The sequence below is a fragment of the Myotis daubentonii genome, chromosome 14 (assembly GCF_963259705.1).
Source record: "Myotis daubentonii chromosome 14, mMyoDau2.1, whole genome shotgun sequence".
Classification (NCBI taxonomy): domain Eukaryota; kingdom Metazoa; phylum Chordata; class Mammalia; order Chiroptera; family Vespertilionidae; genus Myotis; species Myotis daubentonii.
In genome coordinates, this window is record NC_081853.1 from 51,366,334 (window position 1) to 51,391,600 (window position 25,267).

The 25,267-nt window shown below is 51.1% G+C and overlaps 1 protein-coding gene across 1 annotated transcript in view; it reads left to right on the forward strand.

Moving 5' to 3' along the window:
• ITGA9 (integrin subunit alpha 9) overlaps window positions 1-25,267 on the forward strand; it is a 261,202-nt gene that overhangs the window by 5,506 nt on the left and 230,429 nt on the right. The window contains exons 2-4 of the mRNA XM_059664393.1: window positions 9,597-9,724; window positions 11,334-11,440; window positions 16,225-16,348. Coding sequence (XP_059520376.1) covers window positions 9,597-9,724; window positions 11,334-11,440; window positions 16,225-16,348 — 359 coding nt within the window. The remainder of the gene's footprint in view (window positions 1-9,596; window positions 9,725-11,333; window positions 11,441-16,224; window positions 16,349-25,267) is intronic.

Here is a 25,267-nt window from a genome sequence, read left to right on the forward strand (position 1 = left end):
AATGGGTGTAAGTCGCTGAGGGAGCAGGAATGGCTGTATGTAGGATAAGGAGTGAGAAGAATGTGCTGGAGCTGGAGGGGCAGGGATAGGACTCGGGCACAGGGCAGCGTGGGCTCTGCAGGGGCAGAGCTGAGGGGTCGTGGGGCTAAGAGACCCTAGCTGCACATCACAGAGCTGTGTGTGCTGTCAGAACTAGCCCTGCTTCCTCAACCCCATAATGAGCATTCCTACCAGTTCTTTTCAAATTATCACGGGCCAGAAGGTCCTAAATCTCTGTAGGAGAGGGCGTATGAGTATGACCTTGCTTTTCCAAGCCCTGGGAACTGAGGCCAGCTTCTGCAGTCGCAGTGCATTGGAGCAGAGCCCAGACCCCTCCTCTCTCCACATGCCTGGCTTGAGTGGTCCCTCTGTCGCCATGCTCTAGGCAGCGGGAGCTGTCCCAATGGCCCGGGGACCAGAATATCCTGGGCTGTGTTAAAGGTGTCACTTGTATCCGTTTGGATGCAAACCTGCAAGTGACTCAGTTTCCTCCTTTGCAGAGTCATCCAAGGGTGTCCCCCTGTGCAGGGACAGCTGCCTCTGGTCTATCTCCCACCCCCCAGTCTTCTTGCACCCCTTGAACACCAGCAGTAGGTGCCAGGGGACACGGACAAAGCTGACTTCTGTCCCTTTCCCGTAGACATGGGTGGGTTCCTCAGCTGCAGGACAGACAACTGTAACACCCTGTGATATAAATAAAAGCAGCCCGGCTGGCGTCCAGCCCCCAGAGTGGGTCTCCCACACCCCTCCCCTCCCCTCCCCTCCGCCCCAGACGCCCTGGAGTTGGTTGGGTGCACTGGCTTCCTTTCTGGCCACGTGCTTCCTGCCCCATCTCCCAGGACACAGCTAGACGGCTGTGCCCGGGCACAGAGCGAGGGCTTGGAAGTGGAAGACGAGCCGGCTTTTTGCTTTGTTGAGGTTGTCAGAGCGTCATTCAGAGAGGGAGACAGTCCAGAGCCAAGGAGCACATAACATCCTCACTTTGCCTTAGGGCTGAGCTTTCAAAGAACACGCTAGGCATGCCTGCCGCCCTGCCAATACAGCTGCCAGTTGCCGGATATATTGTGATTTTAAAGTAAAATCAGTTCCAACCAAAGAAAACGAGGAACCCAGTTCCTCAGTCGTACTAGCCACATGGCAAGGGCTCAGTGCTCACATGTGGCCGGCGGCCTCCGTTTGGGGTCGAACGCAGAGGAGCATATATTCATCACCGCAGAAAGTTCGGCTGGTGGTGCTGGTTTAGAGCAACGGCTTAAGTCTTAAAGGGCTAGACAAAGATCCAAGGTGACAATAAGTAAAAGAAAAACCAATCCCTCGATGTATTTGAGTATTAAGACGGAAACAGAGGGGCTTAAATCTAAGTGAAAATGAAGAGTGGGCAGCCCACGCGGCGGAATTCTTCTTCCAGCCACCGGACATCGGAGTGCGGGCTCCGTGCTAAGGGGCAGGGATTCAGGAATGAAGAATCCGCTCCCAGTCTGATGGGTGAGAAGGTGGTGGGTTCTAGTCTTGCGTCTCAGGGAAAACGTAAGCTGTGGGCTCCGACGGGGAGAGGCTTGTCCTCGGGCAGGCACAGGTGGCTCAGGGGGCAGAAGAGAGACTCCTGGGAAGGCATCACCTTGAGGGATCAGGGGCCTTGCTGCCCCAGTTTAGTGAGGAGACATATATTTATGCCTCCGCATCGCCTCTTGGCTGAGTCCTCTGTGCCCAGCTGACTCTCGGGCGCGGGCGTGGCCCCGCCTCCCCATCTGGGTTTGCTGGAAGCAACACTTTCAGGTCTGGTTCCTGGTTCTTACTGGCCCCGAAGAGCCTGCTGTCTCAAGCTCTCGGGAAGGGGTGATGCCTTTATGAGGCCCAACGTGGAAGAGGACCCAGAGAGCGCCCCTTGGGGGTTTCCTGGGGGTTCCCCTGAAGATCCCCGCACTGGTGAGGGTGCTGTTTTCCGAGCTGGTGCTGAACTGGCCGGGGCAGAGGCAGCTGGGTTGTCCAGGCGAGACCCATCCAAGGCAAGAGGACAGACTTTTCTCAGCCAGTCACTCCCAGCCCTGAGTGCCAGGGTGCGAAGGGCCGGGCTCCAGCCAGCTGGTTCCCTGGGGACCTGCTGCTGGTCCGGAAACAGCCGCCTCCTGATAACTCCTGTTGTGATTTGTCCTGGGAAAATTTTTCACGTTTATTCAAAGCAGCCGCAGTTTTCTCAGAGATCACTTGCTTTCAGGGGAGTTGCATGACGACTTTAAGAAGTCAAAATGCACGATTCCATCAGACAGTATTTTCTGAGCATGGACAAGGAGTCAAGTGCTGCCACAGGCATGATGGTCTTTAATGGCATCTTGTAGCCCAGGTTGGCAATGAGATTCCTTTGTGGGAAGGAAAGGCGATGGGGAAGATAGAGGAGCACTAGCCACAGCTCTGAGCTGCAGAGTCGGATACTTGGGTTGGACCCAGGAGCAGTGGGTAGGCGGTGGAGGTACCACCGTCTAGTTCTCTTCAGGGGTGGCATGCCCTAGCCTGATGGTGTGTCTGTTTTCTATTACCGCAGTATTGCTGCAGAACAAGCCACCTTACCACTCAGGGGCTTAAACCAGTCACCATTTATGAGCTCATGATTCTGTGATTGGCAGTTGAGACTGGGTTCAGCTGGGTGGTTCTTACGTTCTCCGCTGGGCTCACAATGCATCTGCTGTCAGCTTCTGGGCGGGCTGGTTGGCCTGCGAGTCTAGGATGGCTTCCCCTGGGATGGCTGAGTGTGCCAGCCACCAGCAGCCTGGGCTTGTACACGTGGTGGCTGGGCAGGGTGCCAGGAGGGCACTCGGGGTGTGCCTGGTCTCTTGGAGCCTGGGCTGTTCCTCCTGTCACGTTCTGTTGGCCAGTGCAAGTTCAGAGCCAGCCCACGTTCCCAAGGAGGGGAAACAGACTCCAGCTCTTCTTTTTTTTTTAAAAAAATTTTTATATTAATATCAACGAAAGCTGAGGGGGAAAGAGAAACATTAATGATGAGAGAGAATCATCCACCGGCTGCCTCCTGCACGCCCCCCACTAAGAATCGAGCCCGCAACCCAGGCATGTGCCCTCGACTGAAATTGAACCCGGGACCCTTCAGTCCACAGGCCGACACTCTATCCACCGAGCCAAACCGGCCAGGGCAGAACTTCACCTCTTGATGGAAGGAGCTGCAGAGTCACATTGAAAAGGGCCTGGGAACAGGAAGGGTGGAGGATCCTGGCTACTTTCACAATCTGCTGCCAGTGGTGAGAGTGCCCTCGCCATCCCTGGATTTCTGTGATCTCAGCTGACGGTCTGAATACATTTCTGCCCGCACACGAGAAAAGGGACGGAGGCTCTGTGAGCGCCTGGGGCTGCCAGGAGGTGGAGCTGGGATGAGTTGGGTGCCAAGGTTTTTGACCAGCTGTCCAGCATTCTGACGCTTCTTTGACTGTACCCTTTGTACCAAGCGCAGTCCTGGGTGCTTAATAAACACTATCTTGCTCACACCTTATAAGAACGCTTATGAGGCACATTTCCCTTCTGTTTTACGGAGGAAGAAGACGGAGGCTCAGGGTGGTTAAGGAACTTGCCTGAGGTCACACAGCGTATCAGTGGCAGCGGCAGCACTGGATCCCGTGTTACCCCTGTGCTGCTCACCACCCTGAGTCACTTGCCCTTGGAGCTTAGCATTCAGGGGGCGCTACTAGGTTAAAACTCCTAAAAGCAGTTGGTATGTCCTGCTTAAACCCGGAGCCTTGGGGTCCTCGGATGTAAAAAGAGGCGCCTCGGAGGTTTTCAGGTTCCTCACCTCGGGTTGGCAAGCGCTGGCCCAAGGCAGTCTCTCCCTCTGGGAGGTCCGGTCCGAGGTGGTGCTCCCTCTGCTCAAGTCTGTTTTCCGTTGATTAAGGGGGCGGAGGGATTCCTGGGGTTTCCGTGCGGTGCGGTGAGCACAGCGATTGAATTCTGCCTGCCACGTGGGTCCCTGGGGAAGCGTTGGCTTTGGGATCAAATGCATGAAAGCAACCCTAATGGGTTTAAGGTTTTGAATCCCCAGTTGCTGTCCTAGATCTGGCTGTAATTTCGCCCGCAGAAGTGCGGCCGTGGCATTTGTGGGGAGGGAGGGAGCCTTTGAGTCACTGCCCGTTCCGCGCCTTCCCCAGGAGGCAGCTGGGGCTCAGCCCTTCTCTGCCACCTGCTATCCAGGGAACAGACCTGCAGTTCGCTCTCAGGATGTGAGGGACGGGTTCGGAGCAGGATGGGCGGCTGCACTGGAGCCTTTGTCGCCAGCTGGACCCCACACAGGCCAACCGAGGAAGTGGCCATGTTGGAAAAACCCAGGGCATCGAAACGGCTGCAACAGGAGGGAGTGTGGGGCATTGGAAAGACTGTGCCCTGGATGCCCCGGGTTCGAATCCAGCCCTGCCACCTGCCAGCCCACTCCCCCGCCATCTCCGTGTAAAATGCATAGAGGGGCTGCCCGACAGGAGTGACCCGAGCAGATACTCAGACACCCTGCGAGCCTGACTGGTGCTGGCAGACAAACAGATGGGCCCACATTTTTAAATTGGTGCGTGCACTACTCACTGAGAGGCACGAACCTCCGGGCAGCACCATGCCAGCCATGTACGCGTTTTAGAAAAGCAAGAGAAGGTGCCGGAAGTTCAGCCTTGATGGGGAGGAGAAAGCCTTCTTTCTGTCCCCACGCCAGTCTGCCCTTGGGCATGAAAAAGCTTCCCCATCAAAGTTCTCACCGGTGGGCCTCACCTGGGCTTTTTCAGGCAGGTCACCGGGGTGACCAGCGGGCACTGCAGGGGGCACTTGGCACCTGTTGGTTCCCCTTTCCTCCTCCTGGCTGATGTGGGATGCGCAGAATTGGGCAGCGGGCACTGCTAGGGCACGTGTTACAGCCTGGCATCTTACCACACTTGGTCCCGGGACCGCCTCTGGCCACCTGCTTCTCCATCTGTGCAAGGGGGAGAATATGAGTGCCTCCCATGGGGTCGCTGTGAAGCTTCAGTGCGATTCTGCCATCAGGAGCCTCGCCCAGCACCTGCGCACCGCACGTGCCCGACACATGCCGGTTGTCCTCGTAATTAGAGGTGTAGACGTCTGAGTTAACGAGAGGACCTAAATGCCTTTGAGGTTGGAGTGCATCTTTAACGGGGGATGGCATAGGAGGAAAGCCTCGCTTCTCAAGGGTCACCTGTTCATGCCGGCTCCAAATGGACAGGATTATTTGTCATCGGGGTGGGGGTGACATAGCCCTTCTCAGGCTGGAAATCACAGGGAGAGCCTGTTTGAATGCGCGTTCCGATGAAGCGGGCCTGGGCCGCGGCCCGGGCGTCTGCATTTCCATCAAGCTCCCAGATGTTCTCCGTGCTGCTGGTCGGGGGACCACACTGGGAGTCTCGAGCAAATCATCAGAATCAGCCTGATGATTTATTCATGGGTGGGGGACACTCAGGCCCTTTTGTATGGTAACCGTACAAAGGAAAGAAACGTCTTATTGTCTTGTCAGGAGTCACAAGGAGGATTCGGGGGGATGCTGGAGATATCTGGGATGTCTCTTTGTAACGGAGAATAATGAGAACAAGCAGATGGCATCTTCTCAGTGGCTTGTCCTGAACCCTGGGCCATTGCGCTCGCTCTATCTCTTGGGATCGGCCTGGCCAGTAGCCAGCTGAACTGACTTCAGAAAAGACAAGCTCATCGGCTGGCCTGCCGCCGCAGCCTTGCTGGCGGGCGGCCTAGGTAAAGAGCAGCGCCAGGCGGAGAAGCCACGATGTTCTGTAAACACGGAGATACAAGCTCGTGCTCCACCGTGCCACCCCTGTGAGCTGGGCGCACACGTGTGCGTGCACACGCTCCCGATCTCTTGCTTCATTTTCCGTGACACGGGATTTGGGAAAAATGTTCTCATCTGACCAGCAGATTAAGGGTTTGAACCAGAGGGTTGTTACCAGTGCTTTAAAAAACACACACACACACATTTAATTTTATTTATTTTTAAATAAATTTTGTATTGATTGCAGAGAGGAAGGGTAAGGTGGGGAGAGAGACAGAAACATCAAGATGAGAGGGAATCATTGAAGGGCTGCCTTCCGCATGCCCCCTACTGGAGATTGAGCCCGCAACCCTGGCATGTTCCCTGAGTAGGAATCGAACAGTGACCTCCTGGTTCATAGGTCAGTGCTCGACCACTGAGCCACACTGGGCTCAGTGCTCTTGATCAGCTATTGTTAGAACCACCAAGTACCTTGGGATTAGAACAGCGCTTCTCAACCTGTGGGTCGCGACCCCTTTGGCGGTCGAACGACCCTTTCCCAGGGGTTGCCTGAGACCATCCTGCATATCAGATATTTACATGACGATTCACAACAGTAGCAACATGACTGTTATGACGTAGCAACGAAAATAATGTTCTGGTTGGGTCACAACATGAGGAACTGTATTTAAAGGGCCAGGAGGTTGAGAACCACTGGATGAGAAGGAAAAAAATAATTCGGCCGGCCCTTTCTCCCCTTTGGAGTTCCATATAAATGTTGCCCCTCTCAGCCTCCGATCCAGGCTGAGAGCAGCAGTGCCTGGGATCGAGCTCCCCAGGGTCCGTCCCTTCCTGCTCGGGTAACCTGCGGGTCTCGTTCGGTCTGCACATTTGGAGCAGAGGCACCCTCTGACATGTGCAGGGTTCCAATGCCATTTGGGGGCATGCGCCCGAGAAGCAGCCCGCCCCGTGTTTAATTTTTGTCATTTTTACCAAATGAATCGCAAGTGGCGTTTATTGGCGGGGCTCATGTACACTTGGAGTTGGTCGGAATTTTTAGACCCAGCCCTGTCCCCCCGGGGTTTTCGAGTGGAGGAGGCGCGGTAGGTTGCCCAGCGTGGAAAGGCGTGGGTGTTTCCGCTGCTTGGATGGGCCCACCCGCTAATTCTTCTCACCTGTGAAAACATGACCGGCCTAATGGAGAGCAGCCCTTGCCTGGCGCTGGTGGCTCTAAGCTCAGCCCCAGAAGCTGGGAGGAGGACGGGGCAGAGAATTGATCCCTACACGTGGCCACCTTCTCCCTGGAGTTGCATTTGGTGTGTCATCGTGCGTTTGCGTTAGAGCAGCAGAAAGCCGGCCAGACGGCCCGTGCGCGGTGACAGAGGCGGGTGGTCTGTTTGGGAAAATGCCTGCTGTCATTTCCGAGGGCTGTGGGTTCCAGCCGGCCCACCCTGGTGAGCGGGAGGGGCAGCTCCCTGGGGTGTTATGGAGGGCCCCGGGGGGCAGCTGGGGTGCCCTTACTGTCGGGGGCCTGGCTCCCGTCACATCCCAGGGTGTGACTTGATTCCGCACAGAATCGAATACAGTCTGTCCTGGGCTGATCATGAAGGAAGTGCTCTGGGCGGCGGGGGGGCGGGTCTCCCTGGCTCCTTGCATCCCCAGAGGTCCTTCACCCCCTGGATGTTGAGGGGTCGGGGCAGGGACAATGAAGATGAGACCCACATGCCTTCCCATGAACCTGACAGCATGGGTCTGAGTGTGTTCGTGTGGCTGTCCTTGGTGATGTCTGCCGGCCTTGCTGAAGGCCCGTCTGAGGGTCTCCGACTTCTGTTGCTCATCCGGGGTGTCGGTGGGGGGAGCAGCACCACTTGAGGCCAGGGTGGGGCTGAAGCATGAGTGTCCGGCACCTTAAGATGAAGGTGGCTTTCCGGACGCAGTGAGGGGAGCTGGGTCCATAGGGAGGCTGTCTGGGGCCATTCTTCCCTCTACTCGACCAGCCTTTTCCACAGATGACCTAATGGATAATGCTTTCTGTTCCCAGGTAAGTGGAGGTGATCAATTTCACAATGTGCCCAATACCTTTCGGGGGGAAATTGCACCCCCTTTCCAGGCTGCCAGAGATACGGAGCAGCTCGAGTTCGCCTCGAGGAGCGGCTTAGCGCTGTCTACTCCTGGAACATCAGCGTGGGTTTTGTTTACAGTCTCATCGTACAAGTTCTTTTCCAAGTGGCTCTTAGCTCAGCACAGGCTGTACCTGATTGCTGCCGTTTGGTATTCTTTGCCCTAGCTCTTTGGCTGACCGCTCTCCGGAAACAACGCATAAAACTGTAGGTCATAATTGTTTTCGTAACATCTGGAGGGGAACTGGCTGCTGTTCCCCCCGTGTCCTGTGCCCACACAGGCCCAAATGTGTCTTTTCTGTCTTCTTGGCATGTCTTGCCTTTTCCTCCAGCAGGGACGGGCTCTGCGGGGGTCGGCCCCTTCCCAAGGCAGCTTTCGGTTCAAGATGAAGGACATACAGCTTCATTCTTGCCCAGAGATGACGCCATCTCTGGTTTGAGTTGGATGCATGTGTAATTCTACGTTATGCCGACATCTTCCCTATGTCCCCGTAAATGTGCCTGTTGTCTGTGGTGTGGAGGGAGAGGGGAACGCAGAAGAGAAATGGTATGGCTACGTATCTTATTTATTCATGTCATTATTTTTTAAGTCTAATACATCCGGGAGAGCGACCATATCATATATACAATCTAATGAATGATCGTAAATTTGCGTGAACACTGCTCAGGTTGCAAAGTAGAACGTCATGAGCACACAGCAAGCCCCGCCTCCCTCACTACAGCCCCCCCCCCCTTGCTCCTCCCCCAAGGTAGCCATTATCTTGATCTCTAACACCACAGTTATATTTCAGCTACTTTGAACTTCAGGTAAACGGAGTCAGTGAGTATACTGTAGTCCTTGACACATTTTGCTCTGTGTTCTATAAGATTTATCCGTGTGGCTGCGGGTGAATGATGTTCACTGATTTTTGTGGCTGTATAGAATTCTGTTGTACTTCTCTACCATAACTTATCCATTCTAGCATTGATGGACCTGTGGGTTTCTTCCATTTTGGCCATTACATATTGAGCCGTGAACACGTTTGACCTGTCTCCTGGTAGGCATGTGCCTGCATTTCCGTTGGGCATGTTCCTAGACATGGAATGACTGGGTCCTAGGCTAGGCACATGTTTGGCGTTATTAGAAACTATTGAATTTTTCTCCGACGTGGCTGTAATGATTTACACTCCCACCAGCAGTGTAGGAGGGTTTCTGTTGCTCCAGCTCCTTGCCAGCACTTGGCATTTTCGGTCTTTTTGGTTTTAGCCTCCTCATAGGTGTGAAGTGGTAGCTCATTCGTTATATCTCTGATAACAAATATAGTTGAGCACCTTTTAATGTGTTTATTGGCCGGTTGGTTATGGTCTTTCATCAAGTATCTATTCAAGTCTTTGGCCTATTATGGTATTGGATACCTGTATTTTCCTTCTCAACTTGTATGAGTTCTTAATAGATTCTGGATAAGCATTGTTTGTTGGTTATATGTTGTTTCCAACCAAACTTACGTTCTAAATGTGCCTGGAGACAGTCCACCAGGTTCTCTGTGGGAGGCCCTCCCTCCTGGCCCCGCCAGCACAGTACGATGCTAGGTATGGTTTTCCAGTCAACGTTCAGATCGCCCGCCTGTGACTGGATATGAATTTAACCATCAGCCTCTCCTTTCCTGGTCCTGGGTTGTGACAGAATGCCCTTTCTTCTCGATGTGCAGGATCCTTGTGGGCGCACCAAAGGCCGAGTCCAAGTACAGCACGTCAGTGAAGTCCCCGGGGGCTGTGTTTAAGTGCCGCATCCATACCAACCCTGACCGGAGATGCACTGAACTGGATATGGCTCGAGGTGGGTGCCATCCATGCCAAAGTGGAAATGGGCTCTGTACCCTCATGCTTCCCTCTTTCTTCCCAGGCGGCCTGGCCTTCCTTCCTTCCTTCCTTCCTTCCTCCCTTCCTCCCTTCCATCCATCCATGTAGGGAGTAGCTATTACTTTCTAAGCACCAGGATATACCAGTAAAAAAACAAAGATCCTGCCATCCTTATAGATTAGTGGGCCAAAGAGACATTAAAAAGCAAGACTTGAGAGCAAGAAGACCAGAGGGAAGGTGGTGTGTGATCTACACGTGATGGGAAAGATGCACAGCAGTCAGCTGGGCAGGTGGGGAGGCAGAACCTCCAAGCAGAGGAGAGCATGTGCCGTGTTCAGGTACAGAGTCAGGGTGGTGTTGCTGGAGTGGCGAGCAGGAGAGAGTGGAGGCGGAGGAGTTCGGCAAGGTAGGCTGGGGCTGCTCACACAGGGCCCAGCAGGCTGGGGGAAGGGGTTAGGGTGTTATCCTGTGTATGAAGGAGAGGCCATTGAAATCAATTTTAGGATTTATGTTTTAAGTAGGGAAAGATATGATCAATGGATATTTTTAAAAGCTCACTTGGATCCGGTGAAATCAGACGGGTCGGCCTGGGTTCAGAGCTCAGCTCTGCCAGTTACTAGTTGGGACTTATTGGGAATGTCCCGTAGCCTCTTTGGCCTCAGTTTCCTCACTAGGACTAAGATACCTTCCTACCTCACAGTATTACCTTGAGAAGATTGTGAGGTAATAGAGGTGATATCCAGAATTGTACTTGGCACGCAGTAGGCACTCAGTAAGTAGGAGTTACCTATACTAATAAAAGGATAATATGCTAATTAGACCAGACATCTTCCGGACGTCCTTCTGGCCAAAGCCACGGTGGTGGGGGCTGAGGTAGAGGCAGTTAGGGGTGATCAGGCCGGCAGGGGAGCAGTTAGGGGATCAGGCCGGCAGGGGAGGACAGTTAGGGGCGATCAGGCCTGCAGGGGAGCAGTTAGGGGCATCAGGCCAGCAGGCAGAGTGGTTAGGGGTGATCAGGCAGGCAGGCAGGCGAGCGGTTAGGAGCCAGCGGTTCCAGATTGTGAGACGGACATCCCCCAAGGGGTCCCAGATTGGAGAGGGTGCAGGCCGGGCTGAGGGACCACCCCCACCCCCGCCAACGCACAAATTTCACGCACCAGGCCTCTAGTTTTATTATAATTCCAAGTCCTCACTTTCTCCAAAGTCCTTTCCCATCCAGAGGGTTAGTATTTCTAAATGAAGCGTTGCCATGATTCTCCTTAGCAGAAAGGAGAGGTGTCCTTGGTGCCACTCACAATGCCTGGTTGGCCTGCTGCTCGTTACTGGTGCCTAACACACTAAGGAGCTTGCTTCAGAACACAGGCCAGAGCACCGTCGCCATCAAGAACGTCTTGCTATGAGAACAACATTGGCTGAATCACACAGCGTGCATAGTGGTGGAGTTGATTTTACACTTCGTTGTGCGTCCTTGTTTCCTCCTGAGCTGGTTACAGACATCTGGGGGAGTGTGGCAGACTACCCTTGGAAGAGCAGCCAGCAGACCATCCTTCCCTCACCCAGGACTGGGTTTTCTCTTCTCCCTCCAGGGAACCATCGAGGAACATCCTGCGGAAAGACCTGCCGGGAAGACCGGGATGATGAGTGGATGGGGGTGAGCCTGGCCCGGCAGCCCAGGGCCGATGGCCGAGTTCTGGTAAGGCTTCCGGGGCAGGGGGGGGGGGAGTGGGGTGAGGGGAGGGGAGTGCTGCAGGGAGGGCTGGCACTCTGAGCGTGAGTGACTTTGATCTCTTAGGAAAGCTGGGTGGCATGGTGACAAGGGCTTGGCTCTGAGGTTGCCTAAACTGGACTGCTGTTTGGACAAATGACTGATCTCCATCTGTCAGATAAATAATGTCTGTCCCAGGGTGCAGCGAGGTGGCAGTGGAAACATAAATAAAATGTATGGGGAAAGTACTTTGTAAATCTTGTGCACAAATATTTGTGCGAGTCTTTTTAAGTTGAAGTTAATTTACATAAAATGCACAGATCTTAAGATTGCAGTTTGGGTTTTGACAATCGTGCACACTCGTGTAACATCCCCGCCCCCCCCCCCCCCCCCCCCAGCACAATACACACTGTTTCTGTCCTTCCAAAGAGTTCTCTCCTGTTCCCTTCTAGTCAGCTTCCCGCCCGCCCGAGGCAGCCACTGTTATGCACGGTGGTTACTTTTGCTTTTTCTACAACTTTGTACGAGCCCCACAGTGTGCACTCTTTTGTGTTAGGCCCCTTTCACTCAAAATAATACTTCTGAGATTAATCCGTGTTCTGTGTATCAGGTGTTCATTCTTCTTTATTCCTGCACGGTATTATATTTATACTAGAGGCCTGGTGCACAAATTTGTGCACAGGTGGGGTCCTGCCAGCCCACCCCAATCTGGGCCGATCGGGCCAGTCCGGCTGGGGGAAGGGGTACAGGAGGTTGGCGGCCCGGCCCTGCCCCCGATTGGCAGGGGGCGGGGGGGGGGGGGTGGCCAGGGGGAGGGGCACCGGATGGTTGGTGGTCTGGCCCCGTCCCCTGGTTGAACTCTTGTCCAACTCCCAGTTGAGGGGACAATTTGCATATTACCCTTTTATTATATAGGATGAAATACATGTTATTACTTTAAAAATTTTTATTTTATTGATTTGAGAGAGAGAGAGAGAGAGAGAGAGAGAGAGAGAGAGAGAATTGATTGGTTGTTCCACTTAATTATGCATTCTTTGGTTGATTCTTATATGTGCCCTGACCGGGGATCGAACCTGCAACCTTGGAATGTTGGTAGGATGCTCTAACCAACTGTGCTACCTGGCCACGGCCAATGCTCTTTGTTATAGAAACATATTATCAAGAGGGGAAAATAACTCTAGCTGCCATTTATTGAGGGCTCCCTTTGGGCCACAAGCTGTAAATGGGGTTTTACATATATCTGATCGCAGGGGAACCCGGTTCTCCTTCAGGATCGAGGCAAAATGTTTCTGTCCTCTCTCCTGGAGCCCACTTGTGTGTTAAACTTCTCCATGGCAGAGGCCATTCATCTGCATCCCGTCTTCCTTCTCAGCACAAGTTACGCATCCCCCGCCCCCCCCCCCCCCAGGTCAGCCCCTGGTGGGAGCAGGGAGCAGCTGGATGCTGTCGCCAGCATCACACGGCCTCCCCACCAGAAAGCATCGTAGCTCCTGCGGAGGGTCCCCAACCCCACTGTTTGTCTTGGTTTCTAGTCCTTTAATCACTGTCACAAGCCGCCTTGGACCCTCTCCCAGCCTCTACATTCCTCCAGCCCCTGTGGCCTGACCCTGGCTGGACCACTGGGCCCCGGGAGGGCCAGAGAGCTTGTTGCCTTCCCAGGGGAAGGAGGGAGAAGCTGACCCATCTGAAGTCCAGGTGGCTGGAGGTCGAGATTCTGACAGAGGAGGCATGGCCGACGGCACACGGCACACGGCACACGGCACACGGCACACGACGCTCTAGGGAGCCCGGAGCCCACCGCCGGAGGTCGCTCCTGTGACGGCATCCCCTCTCCCCACGGAAGGATACGCTCCGTGGGGCTGAGAGCTTGTTGCCAGAGGCATGTGCGTTACGGCAAGTCGGTATCGGGAAGGGGCCGTGCACAGCAGTGAGGATCACGGGGACGATTTAGCACAGGAAGCTGTGAAGGCAGACTTGGGGTGTTTGTGGTCCTTGTGCCATGACAATCCCTCTGATTCATCGCATGTGGAGCTGTTCCTCTCACGTTTGACACAACGACCGCACCACCCATCCAGTAAGCCACTGCACGCGGGTGCTGAGGAAGGAGCGGGGCATCCATAGCAGCCTTTTCCTTGTGGCTTTTCCTGTCAGAAACACAAGCCCTAGCCAGCTTGGCTCAGTGGATGGAGCATCAGCCCGGGGACTGAAGGCTCCTGGGTTTGATTCCTGTCAAGAGCACGTACCTCTGTTGCAGGCTTGATCGCTGGCCCCGGTTGGGGTCCGTGCGGGAGGCAACCAAGCCATGTCTCTCTCACGTCGATGCCTGTTCTTTAATGTCTCAAGTCTACCTGCCAAAGCTTTCTTGGAGGCAAGTATTTATCTTAAAATGGAAATCAGGGAGCTATGTCTTATTCAAACACGTTTGGAGAACTCAGGTGGTACTTGGGGGTGTGGGCCTGACACCCACGTCAAGGAGCACAATATCGGATTCTGAGGTTGGGTTTGAGGAGGGAGAGCTGAAGTGTGTGTGTGTGTGTAATGGCACCAGTGCTGATTTCAAAGTAAAGAACAGTTGGGGAGTTCGGAAGCTGTGACAGGGAGTCCAGTGTCTCCATGAAAAGTGGCATTTTCTGACCCATGGGCCAGCCCTGGCAAGGCCTTGGATGTTGGGCTGGGCTGCCGGGCTGCCCTTGGCTTAGTATCTGCCAGGCTCAGCTCACAGGTGTTGTGGTCCTTGCCAGTTTTTCCCCAGGGACGCGCGGTACTGGGTGTGACCACAGCCTGGGGATCAGAGGCAAGCCCCTTCCTGCCCCACACCCTCACCTCGCAATGGGGATGCAGATGGTGGTTTGAGACCTAGGGAAGGAAATCCCCTTCTGCCACAGCCGCCAACACGCGCAGCCCAGGCACCGACGCTCCTCCTGGGCCTGGGAGGCAGCTCAGAGAGTGCCCGGCTGGCGTCTGCTTCCCATGGGTTTTGGGGCTCAGACAACACACCAGAAGTGTGTAGATGGCTTCTGGGTGGAAGCACGCTCTCCGGCTCTATCTCTTTGCCGTTTCCTTCCCAAACGTCAGGGCAGCCCCTATCTGTTCACATGTGTCATCTGTCTTTCTTTTTTCCCCCAAAGCCACAGGGTGGCTATTTTTTTCCTTTTAATTCTGTTGTTCCGTTTCCTGATTTTTTTTACGTGGACTTCTCCTATTGAGCTCTAACACACGTGCAGGAAAGTGCACCGATAATCCGTGCACACCTTGATGCATTTTCACTTGGTGGCATTCTCAGAAGGACTTGCCCTGCATCCCAGAGACCCCTTCCCCATGCCCCCGAGGCCACTCCTTCTCCCCCTGGAGGGGGTTGGGGGATGTCTGTGTTGGGGGGGGTGGTCTATGGCATCATGGCCCTGTTCCTGTCAGCCATGGTTCTCAGTGATCCAGGGGTAGACCTGAGGGCCTGGCCAAAATCTGGCCGTCTGTGTATCACAAATGCATGTGCAAGAGGTGGGGGCTTAGGTGACTTTGTGGCTGATCCACCCGTAGAAGCTCAGTAACTCCCCCATTCCCCAACACTCCCCCCACCCAGCAAAGATGCACGGTTAAAAAAGGCCTTTGAATTAAAATGCTCATCTTCTTCCTTTTATTCTTTTGGGAGGAAAGATAATCTTTGTATTTGAAATGTGTCCGATCATCAGACGGGATGCCAGCCCCTCCTCCCCTTTGCTAGGATTACGTGGGTCCGAATGGGTCTGCTGTTTGCAGAGAATGCTCTTTCCTGTTCCCTCCCTCTGCCCCCACCTTCCTCACAGCAGAGCCCGTTTGGAGAGATTGATGGAGTTCTTAATGCTTTGGAGACAGTCTAGGACTTTTTTCAAATGTTGGGGTCAGACTGACATGTGTGTATATAAAATGATAATCGGGGCTAAACAGTCTTTTCTTTTTATAATTTATATTCGGAGACACTTCTCCTGCACGCGTACTGCCTATGACCCTTGGCTGTCTGACCTCACAGAATGCCTTAATTTTCGTTCAGTTTACTGGGAAATGCAGTGTTTGGATCTTCGAGGAATTTTCTAAGATCCCTCCGTAAACAGTTTACGGTTCTTAAAAAAACACGAGGGGGCAATAAACTAGACACTTAGGGCAGCAAGACCCTCCTGGTGAGAGCCAGCGTGCTCCTCGGTAAACATCCGCCTCTCTCCACGGTCCCTCCGACCCAGAAACCCAGTAAGACAGGCCAAGCCCTCGCTGCCAACGGCTCTACACAATCCATAAACTAAAATGTAGCGGATTTACTGGGTAATTTCAAAGATGATGAGGGATTCAAGTTTGCAAGCCATCAGCATTGAATCAGAACTAAAATACGAAAGAAATCAATTACCAAGTGGAATAGAGTGATGATGTGCTTAGCGATACATGTTTATAGCTCCTTGCCCCGTATCGTTTCAGGCTACTGAGAAATGGGCTATGGGTACGAAACGGTTCCACGTGGGGAGGAGGAGGGTGGCTTGTGGTACAAGGAATAACGAGATCGTTTTACGTAGTTTCATGTCACAAGGCAAGAGGCCTGTGTGGCCGAACTCGGGTGTCCAGTCCCCCTGAGTGTGTCCTCTTTGCCTTTGGGCAGAGAGTGGCCTTGTCCGGGGTCCCGCGGGCAGGCGGCCTGAAGGGATGAAGCGTGGAGAGGCTGGCGGGCAGCGGTGTTTCCTGAGCGATCTGACGGACTACCAGGCTCCGGGGAGTCCCTTCCCTGCTCTGAACCCCTCTCTGTCCTTTAGGCCTGTGCCCACCGCTGGAAGAACATCTTCTACGAAACAGACCACATCCTGCCCCACGGCTTCTGTTACATCATCCCGTCCAACCTCCAGGCCAAAGGCAGGACGCTGATCCCTTGCTATGAAGGTGAGCGCTCTGGGTTCTCCCGCGCCCTCTACCCATGTGGGGCCCTAAACAACCCCCCACCCAGCACTTCCCCCAGCTTTCCAATCTCTAACAGGAGAGCAGCACCGTGTCCCCAGGTGGCCTCTTGGTCCTGCCCAGGTAATGAGGAGGGTGGGAAGGGGGTCACGGTTCTGGGCCCTGCCCAGCCTTGCCCATCTCTGCCCCAGAGCCCCTGGTGCTTGCCATACTTCATGAAGTCTCCGAGATCAAAATTCACCCCGTCCCAGCCACGGCGCCGGATAGAACTCTTGGTTTCCTGGCCCTGCCAGATGCTGTGTGACCTTGGGGAACTTGCTTTCTGTCTCTGGGCCTCCGTTTCCTCACCTGAAAATTCAGAGGTTGGCTCAGAGAGTCTCCACAGTTCAGGGCCACGCAGGGACATTGACCTCTGACCCTGCTTATCGCTGTATTGCCCCCATCGAAGAAAAACTTCATCTGAAATATAGATGATACTGTAATCAGTCAAGAGGGAGGGATAGGTAGTATAAATACATAAATTACGGGTCAAAGCTGTATTCTGCCTGCCCAGTGTATTCCTCCGGGATCAAAGAATGAGTTAGGACATGGAAGCGTGTCTGTGTGTGTGTGTGTGTGTGTGTCCAGGGGGAAGGAGGACCGGGAGCAGTAAGAGGGTGGGGTTGGGGTGTGGAGTGTTGAGGTAGAAGCCCAGCCTTTTAGAACAACAGGGGATTGAACAGAACTTTTCTGTGGTTCTTGGTCCATTAAGAGGCCGGGGGTGGCAGGGGCTCAGATTTCTCTAGAAGACTAGAACGGCAGGGTGGGGCACGCAGACCTCAGTTAGGGCTCTTGCCTGTGCTCTGTTGGTTTTGGGGATCTTCCTCCCTGTGTTGTGGTCTACACTAAACCTACATTGGCTCTGAAGGCAACCATTATTTCCTCTTAATGTGGAAAAATTCGGTGACGCAGGCTCTCTACTCACTGGGCGGGGATCGCATCATGAGTAAGAACAATGGAAGTAGGGTAGGGTTTGACGTGACCCTTCAAATATCACCTAGGCCAGCCCGTCTTTGTTGAGGTCTAGAGAAGTGGTGTGGCTTCCTCAAGGCCAAGTTTTTCTTTCCATTCTGTTATTCAGATGCCACACAATGGAGAGTAGCCTGGTGGCCAAGAGCGCAGACTCAGACCTGGCTGCCAGAGTTCATTGGCACGTGTTAATGGTGTGACTTCAGTTGAGTTATTTAACGTCTTTGCGCGTAGCCCCCCTCAAAGGGCTGTGATGGGGACTGAGTTAATATTTGTCCGTTCTTAGAACACTGCCTGGCATGTATTTGCTGATGTACTACATGCTAAGTATTCGTATGCTAACATACCATACTAGAGGCCCGATGCATGAAATTCGTGCAAGAGTAGGCCTTCTTTCCCCCGGCTGCTGGCACCAGCTTCCCTCTGGCACCCGGGACCCTGGCTTCATCCAGAAGGTCGTCTGGTCTAATTAGCATATGATGCTTTTGTTATTATAGATTATGGGCTAATGTTTTTTTATACCAAGCAAGTGTTTGTTAAATCACCATGCAGTGACTAATTTGTCTATTAGGACTAGAGTCCACGTAAGCTTATTAAGTTAGATACTGTGCTCAGTGCCTGATAGATAAAACCCAAGTCTCGGATAGTAAGAAGTTTCCCATCTACAGGGGAGAACATGAGAGGGAACACAGTGTTTCAAAAGTGAGAGAGCTGTGTGTGGGGTGGAGAATCCCGTGCCGGGTGCCTCTCCCCAAGGGCCCGCGCTGCATCCAAGTTCGAGTTGGCGCTCGGGCAGAATTATTTTATTTTACGACTGGAAAAACTGAGACCTGTGTAGAGTCTGCGGTCTGGTGGGGCCCCTGGAAGAAGAATGGTGGGAGTCCACAGGTGGGCATGGCGGCGGGTGCAGGGCAGGGGGAGGGGGCTCACTTCCTGGGGAATAGCAGAGAGACCACCGGAGGGGTGGGATGCTTGTTCAGACCTGCTCGTCGCTGCTTCTGTCTTCGCGGCCACAGGCCTGTGGCTGGACCCTCGGTGGGACTGGACGCTGTGATGGCTCCATTGCATTTACTTCTTGGGGCGGGGGCGGGAGGGGGGAGGATGGTGAGGAAACTCAGGTGACAGTACCCAGGAAGACCACACATTGTTCTGTAATTGTGGCCTCATTGCAGGCCCCGCGAGGGCTCGCTGTGCTCTCTTCAGAGTGTAGCAAGGTTGGTTTAATTACGGAAAGCCTCTAAGTGTGTGGGCACCCGTCCAAATGTCTCAGACTTTTGAATTCTTAAAAAATTGGTCTTTGGTTTGGCACAGGGGCCTTTTTCTCATGACTTTTCAGGTGCTTCCTGTTTCTGGTTTGGTGGGAAATGCTATCAGAATATCCTGTTTGGAACCGGGAAATGTAGAGGGAATAGGAAACAAAAATGAATTTAGGGCAAAGTAAAATATAGGAGTGGAGCATACTCGTAAGTCAAACCATTTTTTTATTTTTATTGATTTTTTACAGAGAGGAAGGGAGAGAGATAGAGAGTTAGAAACATCGATCAGCTGCCTCCTGCACATCTCCTACTGGGGATGTGCCCGCAACCAAGGTACATGCCCTTGACTGGAATCGAACCTGGGACCGTTCAGTCCGTAGGCCGACGCTCTATCCACTGAGCCAAACCGGTTTCGGCAAGTCAAACCATTTAGTCCATGTTCGATACAAGCTCAGCATCGTCACCGCCATCTGTTGCTGGTTTTAGCAGAATCTGCGAGAAACCCAGAGGTTCGGTGGGATGACATAGGTGGGGAAAACTTTGCAAATTGAAGAGCAAGCACTATAAAATATTAGTTACTGTTAGCCAAGTCATGATAGTGTAGGACTCCCAAAAGTCGTCAGTGCATTGATAAAATCAGAGACAGAAATTTCTTTCATCCTCGAACCTATTGAAACAGGAAGCCGGAGGTTGGCCGGAGTGGGGCTGTATAAAAATCATCTTTTTATTGTGATAGAACAGCCTCACTAATATGGAATAATTTGAGAGCAGCTCAGCTGCATTCACAAAAAAGTGTTCTAGATGAAACCCTGACAAATGTAACTAGGGTGCCGGTGTATATGAGACCTACTTTCAGAATCTGGCTTTATCACTGAGTTATCCCTGTGATTTCACCCATCGCTGGGTGACTTTGGGCAAACCCCTTGACCCTCAGCGCCCTCATCTGTAAAAAGGGAGTGATCAAGCCCTCCGTAAGAGGTATTTGAGGTGTATAATGTGCTTAACACAGTTCCTAGCGCAGAGTGAGCATTCAATAAATGTGAATTTTCTGATTACCTTCTTAAACATTCTTAAGTATTCTTAAACATTCTCAGAAGGAATCCAGCAGATTCTGCTTTAATGGCTAATGGAGGTTAGAAAGCTGGGTATTACTAAAATGATGCTAAGACTTCTTGAAAAGATGACCATTTCTTAAATATTTGCACAATTGATTTGCTTGTTAAACTCTTTTTTTAGTAGATGATCTAGAGCTTAACTCATGCCACATTTCAATGTTCTCAAGTGTGGAGTTGTTGGGGTTTGAATTTATCAAATTTTACTGTGTTTTAAAGTGATCCCATCGACTCCGAATATTTCTGTACCACTTTATTACCAGGGTGTGGCTGTGCTGGCCTTTTATTCCCTATTTGTTTTGCATCTCCAAGGACAGCGATCATTTCTAGGGAAGGGAATAGATCACCCATTCAGATGTGAAGGTCTTTTGAAATCTCCCTTCTAATGTTGGAGGCTGTGGCTCCCCAGAGGATAAAAATCAATCAAGAGCCATTTACAAATGAAAAGCAATTTAGGTTTTTGTTTTGTTGTGTTTTGTTTTGTCGATAAGTCTAAGTTGATCCTTTTAAAAATTAAGGACAAACCCCCCATAGATTTTTATTAAAGAATATTTACGTAGGATTTTATGGTGTTCCAAAGAGTTTTCATAAACATGATCTCATTTAAGTAAATATAGCAAACATTTAAAAAGGGATGCAATTAGCCCAGCGAACGTCACTAGCTCCATCCTGACACCTCCCTGAGACCCTGCCCCAGCCAAATCACGCTTTGTTTGAGACTTGAGACTCTTTCGGTGTCAGCCAGGCTGGGCCCTCTTGCAGTCTTTCTTAAAAAACTCCCGAGGAATCCTGGTCAAGCTGGGATGGTGCCAGGGATATATAGGGAGAAACTGAATTATGTGGCTTCAGGGCAACGGCTGGAGGGATGACTGCCCTTGTCCCTGTGTTGGTGGCATAGCCAATGGGTGCCATCTTTCCTGTGTTGAGCCCTCCCCCATCACGTCCGAATCTGAATCTCCATTAACCTGGTGAACACCACTTGTCCCACAGGGGTGACTCCCTGAGCCCTGCCTCACTCAGCTCACATACCACCTGAGACTCTTTCAGTGGTTGAGCCTGTCAGGCAGCTGGCAGGTGGTGGCAGGTCTTGGGGTGCCTGGTGCCTTTTGTCGACCTGCCCCAGGCCCAGTACTGGTGGCAACTGGTCTCAGATTGCAGTGTGGCCTCTCCCATGCACACCCAGGCGTAGCACAAGCAGCTACCAACTGCAGATCACTCTGTAGCTTCTAACAGGTAGTTCCAGGGTGGTCACAGGAAGTGTCTGACATTGACTTACACTGAAGCTCCTTCCAAGAGGCCCTAGAACCAGCACACCTGGTGGCTGACTACAGACCACAACAGAGCACCACGGGATTAGCTCCACAAGTGGCACACCCAAAGGATGGTCTCAGTAGGCACCAGACCCTACTGGGGAAAATCCTGCACCATGGGGCCATGGCCAATCCTCACAGTCAGGGCCAATCCCATCTGCTGACATGCTAACAGCAGTCGAAGCACAACTACAACAAATGGCCCACACAATGGACACTCCTGGAGCACCCAGCTCAGGTGGCCAGAGAGACTGGGCCCCATAGGACATTGACTCCCTAAGCCCACCCTTCCAAAAACTGGGAGATGTAGCAAATATACCTAATATGTAGAGACACAGAGGAACAGCCAAAATGCAGGGATGAAGACATATGGCCCAAAGGAAAGAATAGAAGATATCTCCAGAAAAAGAACTAAATGACATGGAGGCAAGCAATATACCAGATACAGAGTTTAAAACATTAAAATGTCCATATTACCCAAGGTCATTTAAAGATTCAATGCAATTCCTATCACATACCAATTGCACTTTTTACAGATCTAGAACAAATCCAAGAATTTAACCGCAAAGGACTCTGAAGAACACAATGATTTTGAGAAAAAAAAATAAAGTTGAAGGTATAACGCCGCCTAATATCTAACTATACTATCAAAACAGCATGGTGCTAGCATGAGAGCAGACACGCAAGTCAATGGAACAGATGAAAGAGCCCAGAAATAAACCCACATCCATATGGTCAATTAATATATGACGGAGGCAAGAATATACAATGGGGTAAAGACAGTTTCTTCAACAAATGGTGTTGGAAAAATTGGACAGACACATGCAAAAAATTGAAACTAGACCACCTTCTTACACCACATACAAGAATCAGCTCAAAATGGAACAGAAACTTAAATGTAAAACCTGAAACCATAAAATTCCTAGAAAAAACACAGGCAGTAAACCCTCTGATACTGTCCTTAGTAATATTCTTTTCTGATATATCTTCTTGGGCAAGGGAAACAAAGGAAAAAAATAAACAAATGGGACTATATGAAACTAAAAGGTTTTTGCACAGCAGAGGAAACTATCAACCAAACAAAAAGACAACTTATTGAATAGGAGAAGATATTTGCCAATGATATCTGATAAGGTGTTAATATCCAAAATTTACAAAGAATTCATATAACAACACATACACAAAAAAAACAACAAACAAAAAACAATTCAACAAAAAAATGGGCAGAGGACCTGAATAGACACTTCTCCAAAGAGGACATACAGGTGGCCAATAGACAAATGAAAAAACGCTCAAAGTCACTAATCATTAGAGAAATGAAAATTAACACTACGATGAGCTATCACCTCACACCTGTCCGAATGGCTGTCATCAATAAATCAACAAACAACAAGTGTTGGTGAGGATGTGGAGAAAGTGAACTCTTGTGCACTGTTGGTGGGAATGCAGATTGGTGTAGCCTCTATGAAAAACTGTGGAGGTTCCTCAAAAAATTAAAAATAGAACTACCCTATGACCTAGGAATTTCACTTCTGGATAGTATATGTCCGAAGAAATTCAAAACACTAATTCAAAAAGATCTATGTATCCCTGTGTTCACTGCAGCTTTATTTATAATAGCCAAGGTATGGAAGCAACCCAAGGGCCAACAATAGACCATTGGGTAAAGAAGAACTGGTACATATATTTAATGGAATATTACTTGGCCGTAAAAAATGAAATCTTAACCATTCGTGACAACGTGGATGGACCTAGAAGGTATTATGCTGAGTCAAATAAGTCAAAGACAAATGCTGTATGATTTCACTTTTGTGGAATCTGAAGAACAAAATAAGGAACAAACAAAACAGACACAACAGACACAGACTCATAGATACGGAGAACAGACTGAGGGTGCCAGAGGGGAAGTGGTTTGGGGGCTGGGTGAAAAGGGTGAATGGGCTAAGAAGCACAAATTAGTAGTTACAACATCGTCACGGGGCTGTAAAATACAGAATAGGGGATATAGTCAGTATTGTAATAACTGTATGTGGTGCCAGGTGGGTACTAGAATTATTGTGGGTGGGATGGCGTCATTTCATAAATTATATGATGGTCTGACCACTGTGCTGCACACCTGAAACTAATATAAAATAATATTGAATGAAAAAAAAGAAATACTGGGCTCACAGAGGAATTCACTTTATATGTTCATTTACTCCTTACATTTTATATCTTTAATATTTATTAGTTCATTTAAAAAATAATGAAAAGGTCTCAGTTTTGAATTATGGCCAGTAAAGGCAGAGAGGGACCCTGAGGAGGGAGTGGACGGGTGGCTGGAGGGCACAGCCAGGTCTAGAGGAGGAGGCCACGTCTCTGGCAGTGGCTCTCAGGGTCCAGGGAGCCCATCAAAGCTTTTCCTTTGGTGCTGAGGATTTTTATCTTGGACACAAATATAGTCTACGATAGGCCCGGTGCATGAAATTCATGCCCTTGGGGGAGGGGGTGTCCCTTAGCCCAGCCTGTACCCTCTCCAATCTGGGACCCCTCAGGGGATGTCGGACTGCCGGTTTAGGCCCTGATCCCTCTCACAATCCGGACTGCTGGCTCCCAACCACTCGCCTGTCTGCCTGCCTGATTGCCTCTAACTGCTTCTGCCTGCCAGCTGATCAATGCCTAACTGCTCCCCTGCTGGCCCAGTCACCCCCAACTGCCCTCCCCTGCTGGCCTGATCGCCCACAACTGCCCTCCCCTGCAGGCCATCTTGTGACAACATGGGGGTGGCCATCTTGTGAGGACATGGTGGTCAATTTGCATATTGCCTCTTTATTATATAGGATACTTCAAACATGTGTCCATACGTTGTGTGGAATTACTGATTGCTTAAACGGCCTCAATACTTTACTTATGGATGTCCAAATGTTATGAGTCGCCTCTTCTACATTTGCATATCTGTGTGATGGGTATTGAAGGTTTTATTCCTCTCAGAGAAACCAACGGATTCAGATTCACCTAACATGAATCAAGCACCTGCTGAGTGCCAGGTGTTGTGCTAACATGTGTGTTCTTACTGAGCAATCACATCATTTTGTGGCACCTATTCTTATCCCCATTGTACAGATGAGAAAACTGAGGGAGGTTGATGAAGGTCATGGGCTTTTTAAGCAGAGGTAGGTTGCTGGCTTTTAAGTTCAGGGTATTTTTTTTTTTTGTACTTCCTGTTCTGTTGGGATGTGGATTTTCTGTGTGATTACTGGGGAGCCCAGAGAAAAGTTTCCTATTCTTTTGTCATCATTTTATTTTAGGAAGGTTTAGGATACTACATTAAAGACTTTCCAGGCCTTGCTGCAGTCCCAGCAGGTGCACGGGGCCTGATAAAATTTTCCTGGGAGGTTGTTCTGCATCTTTCCTACTGTGAGCATTTGGTTCTAATCTCTGAACAGTGATTTGACTTTCCATGTGTTAGTGATTCCATAGCTTTTTAGCTTTGGGAAGAAAGTGAATTCTACTTTCTTCCCAGAGCTGGAGTTGTCGCTGAAGTAGGGCCATTTTTTTGGAGGGATGAAAAAGTAACACAATGCCCAGTCTTGGTGAGTTTGGGCTGCATAATAGAAATACCAGAGACTGGGTGACTTAAGACAATAAGTGTTTATTTCTCCCAGTTCTAGAGGCTGGGAAGTCCCAGATCAAGGCTCTGGTGGGTGTCTGGTGAGGGCCCCTTTCCTGAATCATAGGTGGCTGTCTTCTTATCTTAGTGTACCCCTTCCCCCGCCTCCCCCCTGCCCCCTCCCCCCTCGGTGGAGAGCAGGAAGAAGCAAACTCACTCAGGACTCTTACCAGGGCCCTAATTCAATGTAGGGGCCTCCACCCTCATGCTCTCATCCAAGCCCAGTTACCTTCCTGGGCCCCACCTTCTGATGCCATCACGTTGGGGAGCATGCTTTCAGCATACGAATTTGGGGGGCACACAAACATTCAGTCCATAACACACAGTAGGTTGAATGTAGGCATATTATGATGTGCCTGCAAAGTTGCTAGTTTCTCCTTCTAAAGTAGGGAGCTGGCAAAAACGTGTTATTAGATTCTGGGAACACTTTAAAGATGACAGAACATTACTGCAATGTTTTTACCTGTTGGAATACCGTAAAATGGACCATTTTAACCACATCCTGTGCCATTACGTACATTCGCATTACTGTGCAGCCACCATCGCTAATCTCCAGGACGTTTTCCCAA